The sequence below is a fragment of the Mus pahari genome, chromosome 6 (genome assembly GCF_900095145.1).
Source record: "Mus pahari chromosome 6, PAHARI_EIJ_v1.1, whole genome shotgun sequence".
Lineage (NCBI taxonomy): Eukaryota > Metazoa > Chordata > Mammalia > Rodentia > Muridae > Mus > Mus pahari.
This window is the reverse complement of record NC_034595.1, coordinates 17,759,914-17,766,755: the sequence shown is the minus strand read 5'-3', so window position 1 is coordinate 17,766,755 and position 6,842 is coordinate 17,759,914. Positions and strand designations below refer to the sequence as shown.

The 6,842-nt window shown below is 43.1% G+C and overlaps 1 protein-coding gene across 1 annotated transcript in view; it reads left to right on the top strand.

Annotated features, from left to right (window-relative positions):
* Nucleotides 1–1,231: 1,231 nt before the first annotated feature.
* The window catches only part of Tnfsf8 (TNF superfamily member 8), a 25,912-nt gene continuing 20,301 nt past the window's right edge, over nt 1,232–6,842 (top strand). The window contains exon 1 of the mRNA XM_021201067.2: nt 1,232–1,605. Coding sequence (XP_021056726.1) covers nt 1,396–1,605 — 210 coding nt within the window. The 5' untranslated portion in view covers nt 1,232–1,395. The remainder of the gene's footprint in view (nt 1,606–6,842) is intronic.

Here is a 6,842-nt window from a genome sequence, read left to right as displayed (position 1 = left end):
GGCAGCTCTGAAGCTTTTTAGAGGTATTCTGAAATAAATACGATCCAGCTCTGTGTCCCAGGGATCTATTTATTATATGAAATTCCAGACATGGCCCAGAGGGCAACTTGGGCTGCTTAACAGGAATTGTTCAACAACAGCTGCCAAGTCTGTTCCCATTCAGGAAGCCCTCTTACATCATCCTGTTTGATCTTCCCCATGACTGCAAAGCAGAGGGGGGTGAAAGCAAGGGCTGCATTGACTTGTTCAAGGAGCAACGCTGAGAAGAGACAAGGCTAAGACACAACCTGAGGCTTCTAGACTGTAAGGAAAGAGTCCTGAAGGCTTTTGGAGCCAGGCTGGTTTGCATATACCACCAAGTTTTCCCATTAGATTAGCACTGGTAGATTTGACTATGAATGTTCTTATGCTTGCTGGGACTCAGTTCTCTATGCTGTGAAAAAAAGAAATACTACTTGCCTCTGAGGCTGGTGATGAGGGTGATGTCAGCCACTAAGCCAAGTTCCCAAGACTGTACCTGATCCAGAATGTTCAATTCTAGTAACCTCTGTGCACAAACTCATCACAAACACCTGGAGCATTATTTGCACCCTCACACAACCCACAGACACTTCACACACTGGTTCCACAGCACTGAGCCTCCCCTTCCTGACCCCCTCACTAATTTCTTCCCCTAGTATGAACTTTAGGGCAAACCAGTTTCATCAGCAAATTTAACAGGCCTGGAGATCACCCTGCAAGAGATATAGGTGCTTTGGTTCAACAGCAAATTATTTCCAAATTCCTCTTCTCTCACCATGTCTTTGAAGCTATCCTCAAATTTCCTACTGCCACAACCTTGTCTCCAGGTAGGTTCACACAGTGGGCTCGTCTTTCCCAAAAATAGGTGTATTTCCAGTTTAGACCATGCTGTGATGGTTGGAAAACCCAAACAGCCATTGTGCTGCTGACCAAGGACTGCCGTCTCCAGGGACCCAGCAATGAGACTAATCTGGAAGCTTTCTGGGCCACCAGCATGGATCATGCAGTGTGCAGGGTCCCCACGGCAAGGCGTTCTGTGGCTGAGCCTAAAGGAAACAGAAGTGGTTGGTGTACACTCACGCGGAACTGTCTCCTTCCTACCACCCGCTGACATCAACCATCGCCTCTCGCTACAGTTTCTCTGCACTCAGATTAATCCCGGGCGATGAAAAATGAACCTCTCCCCCACCCTTGCAGCCACCCTTCGCCTCACGCCCCCAGCGAAGAGTTTCTCCATCCGGCAACTGGTGAAGGCTTTTTTCCAAGTCACATGATCCAGGATGCAGGGGAAAATCCTTCTTGGAACAGAGCTGGGTACAGAATCGAATCAGATGAGGAGAGATAAGGTGTGATGTGGGACAGACTATATAAAGCATGGAACCAGGGCTGCAAGAAGCAGGCAGCTGTGGGGCCCCTTCCCCTGACCCAGCCATGCAGGTGCAGCCCGGCTCGGTAGCCAGCCCCTGGAGAAGCACAAGACCCTGGAGAAGCACAAGTCGCAGCTACTTCTACCTCAGCACCACCGCACTGGTGTGCCTTGTTGTGGCAGTGGCGATCATTCTGGTCCTGGTAGTCCAGAAAAAGGTGAGTAAACATCTTTTTTCTATTTTTTTTTCTCATTTATAATTTGTGTCCTATAGCTCTGGGAAACTAATGAATAGTTTAACTGGGAGCAAAAATGTTAAAAAAGGGAAAAATAAGTAAAACTATGCATATAGAGAGAGATTATATCAGAGAAAGGGGGGGGGAAACTAGAAATGAACTTTCTGGGCTCGTTTGGAATTTTTTAAGAGAAATAGAACTGGACATGAACTCAAAATTTTCCAGATGTACTGGAGCCAAAAGAGCAGAGGAACTGCTGACCTTGAGAAGTTAAGATGTAAGCCCAGATGGGTCACAGCCTCACAGTATGGAAGGAGGAAGCATAGGGAGCCCTGATGGCATGTGTACATGTGGGTATCACCTCTGTAAGGCGCTCATTCTAATTCTAAGGTTATGTCCTCAATCCGTGCTCCCAGGGCTTCTGAGGCCTCTATTGCCAAGAGTCTGTTGTTGCTGTTTTTTTGTTTGTTTGTTTGTTTGTTTGTTGTTGTTTGCTTGCTTGTTTTTAGTGAGGAGCTACTTTTTAAAGACTGTGATATTGTGATATTTGAGAGAGAGAGAGAGAGAGAGAGAGAGAGAGAGAGAGAGAGAGAGAGAGAGAGAGACCAAACCTTCCCAGAGCTCTGCTATTTCAATGTTAAAACCCACAAAAGAAATTGAAAGCTTCCTCACAAGCCACTGACTTTGAAGAGTTCGGGGTGTTGAAAAGCAGTAGTGTTTTTGTCACCTGTACCCTCTGAGATGCACACATAGTATGCAGGGCCAGCCACACCATCTTGGGAGATTTAGTTTGTTGAAATGGGGGGGGGTAAGATAGAAGGGTCGGAGGAGAAAGTCAAACCGTAGTTTAGCAAAGTGTCCTTGAGAGAGAACTCTTACACACTGTCTGGAAAGGACTGCGTGGTCAGCTCACATGACTCACAGGCTCCTGAGACCCAGGCATGGTGATTTGGATACTGTATACTGTACGTGTCGCACCCACTGGTACAACACCCTGCCCAAGTGTGAACTTGCCTAATTTATAATTCTTCCAAGTTGCCTTTTGCCATAGGCTCTGCAGCTTACTAGTTGCTGAGAGAAAGCTAGGGCCTTACAAGTATCATGAAGTATGGCTATTGAAATAAAGCTTGAAAGTGCCTTCCTCCTTGGCAGTGTAAGAAGGGAGTTATTCACACTTGGCCTGCAGTGCTGATGGGACTCATCAGTTCATGGATCGTTTGCATCTGCTAAGAAGGACTCGCAGGCAAACCTTTGGGCACTTTTCTTCTCTCCACATTCTCTACTTTCTGTCACTCTGATTTTCCATACACCAGATGTGTATTGTTTTGGAGTAATGGCCAGATAAGATAAATTGGAGTGGCCTGAAGACATTCGTCATTCAGAAGATACAGGTACAACTGCTGGGTGTGGGGAAGAAGCCAGCTGGTGATGGCACTGTGCAGAAGCAGTTCCAATCCACTGTTGAATTGATTCTTCCTGCGAAATCTGGACAGGCTTCTGCCCTGTTTCTGCAGATGCAGAAAATGAAGCACAGACAGGGGACAGGGCTTAAAGTCAAGCACCCTGAGCTTGTGGTACAGTAGGGGCTGCTTGGTGGCTCTTGGTTGCTCTGTGAGAATGCTGTTCTCTTTGTTTGCCCTGATGGTGGCAGAAACATTCCCATTCTTCTCTCAGAGATTTGTCCTCTTGTGCCTGGGTATAGAACGGTGCACAGTCTGTGTGTAAGCTCTAGTACGCTGTGATTTTTTTACAAGTCAGATACTTCCTCGCAAACTAGGGCTTTCCATTTTAATAGCTATGCTATTAAGAATCTAGCATTTTATTTGAAATGTAAATGAAGAAAATATCTAATTAAAAAAAGAAGAAGAAGAAAAGAAAAGAGAAAGGATGTCACTGCATAAGCCAAGATGGTCCCAAACTCAGATCTTACAGGGTTAACAGGTGTGTTCCACAGTAACCCACTTAAGGGTTATTCATCATTTAGCAAGTATTTATCAGTATCCCTTATAGAGCAAGCACTGACCAGAGGCACTGCCATAGACGCTAGCCAACTCTTGGTTCAAGAATAGCTTTCTCCTGTGAAGTTATTTGTGATAAATAATGTTTGCACTAGATTTTTATTTCTAATGAATAGTTCTCAGTTTTTCTTATTTTAAAGAGGTAAATATTTTGATTATCAATTAACAATTAATAAAATGTTCACAATTTATTAAAAAAAAAGAATCTAGCGCTTTTCACATATCGTTTCTAGTACATTATCAGGCATTAACTATGGCAAGAACTGGGGAAATATGAGTCCCCTGGGCCTGGGTTATCAAGAGCACATCCTGTAGGAAGGCGGTTGGGGACTGTTACAAACAGGTGAACTTAGCAACTGAAGAGACTCAGTGGGAATCTGTCAAAGAAACCAAAGAAAAAAAAATCCAAGGAGCTCAGACTCACATCCTAATATTAAATGTGGAATGGGCAATGAACACATGCATCCTCCTTGTACCACAGGGACTGTGTAGGGAACTGTGAGGTTTACTTTACTGCCCTATGTAGGACCACCTGGAGACCACCTGTGAAGAAGTAGTTCCCCAGCAGATTGCAAGAAAACATCACTGGAAACTACAGTATCTGGTCAGAGTGAGAAATATGAATAACTTTCAAGGAATGGAAGAGATGAGAATAGAGGTTCCACCTGCGCGACTGCAGAGATGAGAAAAGAGATGGAGAAGGGACAGTTAACCATGTCAGGAAAGTGAGCTAGGATCCTTGAGACTTTGCTAGAGGAAGAAAATAGTGGAGACAAAGGGGAAACTGAGGTATCAACTCAGTATTTATTGAGTATCTATTTGTTCAGTGCACTGTTATAGACACTGGGTACATAACCCTAACCAAAACCTTGAGGCAAATCCACCCCTTGCCCTTGAATTGTTTATAGAGCTTTCTAGTGGTGTGTTTGAAGTTTTCTGAGATAGCTGCACTTTTGTTTACATTTAAACCAACAATATTTATTATGAAATACATTTACACTGCTTGGCAAAACTAACCAATATATAAGGGGAAAAAAACTAGAAGTTCTTCATGCCTTGTCCTCCCAGAGGTAGCCTGTCTCTGCTGAGGTCGTCAATGTAAACAGATTCCTATGTGTTCTTTGATAAAGCTGAGTGTCTACAAATACCTAATGCACAGATCTCATTATTAAGTCCACATTATTCAGTTGGTGCTTTATCATAGAGATCCATCCGTGTCTATATGTAGAAGTCTGCTTTGTGTCACTGTAGAGTCCTATCTGACTCTCTTGTGCCGATGCCTCGTGATTTACCTGTGCCTTGTACGACATTTCCCTCTAGGACGTTTTGCCCTTTGTGCATGTTTACAAACAGGTATGTGTAAACAAAGCCCTAGAAATGGGAATAGACTCTGCATCTTTTCACTTGAATGAATGTTGTCTATCAGCATTGATGGTAATATTTTAAGGTAGGGAAAGTCTACCATCAAGGGCATAGCTCTTCCCAGCACTATGAGAAGAAAGAAAAGTTGAGTAACTCAAGTGCATAAACACTTTTCCATAGCTTGGGAAAGACTGCAGGGTAGTGATGAATGTCTACACTCAGAGCAAAGCAAAAGGAAGAAACACACTAGAGCTTCTCTTATCCCCCCTGGGAAAGAAGAATCCATGATGGCACTGGTTTCCCAGGCCCTGTGCTCACAGAGAGCTGTTTACATGATAAGGAAGGCTCTGGGTCCTCAGTCATAGTCATGTCTTTGCTTCCCGAGCCAGGAGGCTGAGCCTACAGTCCAGAGTGGTATAGCAAGATCTCTCAAGTTATTTAACTTCCAAATATTGGACACCATTTCTAAAAAGAGAAATCAGCTAAGCCTACCTTTCTCTTTCTTTTGTAGGGCAAAGGCTGGTAAGGATAGTGTAGGACTGAGGCGATTTGGGAGGAGCGCTGTCTCTTAACTCAGGCGAAGTGAGGTGAAATGCCTAGAATCACTTTCCTCTTCTTAAGGGACTCCCCGCATCTGGGGTTCATTATATTTAATAATTTGTTTAATTATTTAATTTAATTAATTACATTTTAAAAAAAAAAAAAAAAAAGCTGAGATTTCTTTCCTAAGGAGCAAGTGCTCTGCAGTGTTTTGAAGGACAGACTCACACGCATGTGTAGGACTCATTCTGGGAACTCTCCCAACTTGAGAAACTGAAGCCTATGAAACCAAGCTTCAGGCAGAATACTCCAGATACGAGAATGGGCCACCTCTGGTGAGGATAGCGAGGGTTTGGGGGGAGTAACTAGAATGTAAGCTGAATCTGAGAAAATTTAGAAACTGTCCTTTAAATTTTTTCAAAAATAATATGCTAAAGCCCATATAACCATCCACTAAATCTGTCAAGAGTCCATCACATTCATGCTGCCTCTGTACATATATGAACACAAGATGTAAGCAGGGTGGCTTCACTCATCCATATTCTGCTATCCACCTTTATCCACCACAGCATTGTTACCATAGCCAAGAGTTCACAGTAACTCAACAATGTTACCTAGTAACACACAACACATACAGTCCATGTTTCATTTCCCCATATCTTCTATGGCAGGGTTTTTTATCGTTACTTGGAAGATCTAGGCTCATATACCATCTGCTATGTGATATCAACATATGTGTTAGTCGAAAGCATTTTTTTTTTTCAATTTAATGAGTAGCCCTATCTGGTTTTGTGTCCCATATCTGTGATCCTAGCTATTCTCAAAGATAAGGCAAGAAGATTACAAATTCAAAACCTGCCTGGGGAAACTTAGTGAGACCCTGTTTCAAAATAAAAAGGTTTAAAGGGCTAGGGATGTAGTTCAGTACTGGGGTGCTTGCCTAGTGTAGACAAGGCTTGAGTTCATTCTCCAATACCACAAGAAAATAAAATTAAATAAAATAAGAAAGCAAACCAATACATGGATAGTCCTGAGAAGTTGTTAGAAAAAGAGGTTTGAGAGATGGTTTAGTGGCTTAGTGGTTGAGCTGCTTGCTACCACTCATAAAGACCTAAATTTGCATGTTAAGAATGCGGGTGCACAACTATAAACCCATTGTTCCTAGAAAAAATAGGAATTAGGGACAGGAAAATCACAGAGCCTCCTTATCCACCTAGTAGGTAGTGAACACAGAACTGATCAACCAAAGGACAGACATGACAAAAGCTAAGAACTGATATCTGAGGTTGTCCTTTGACC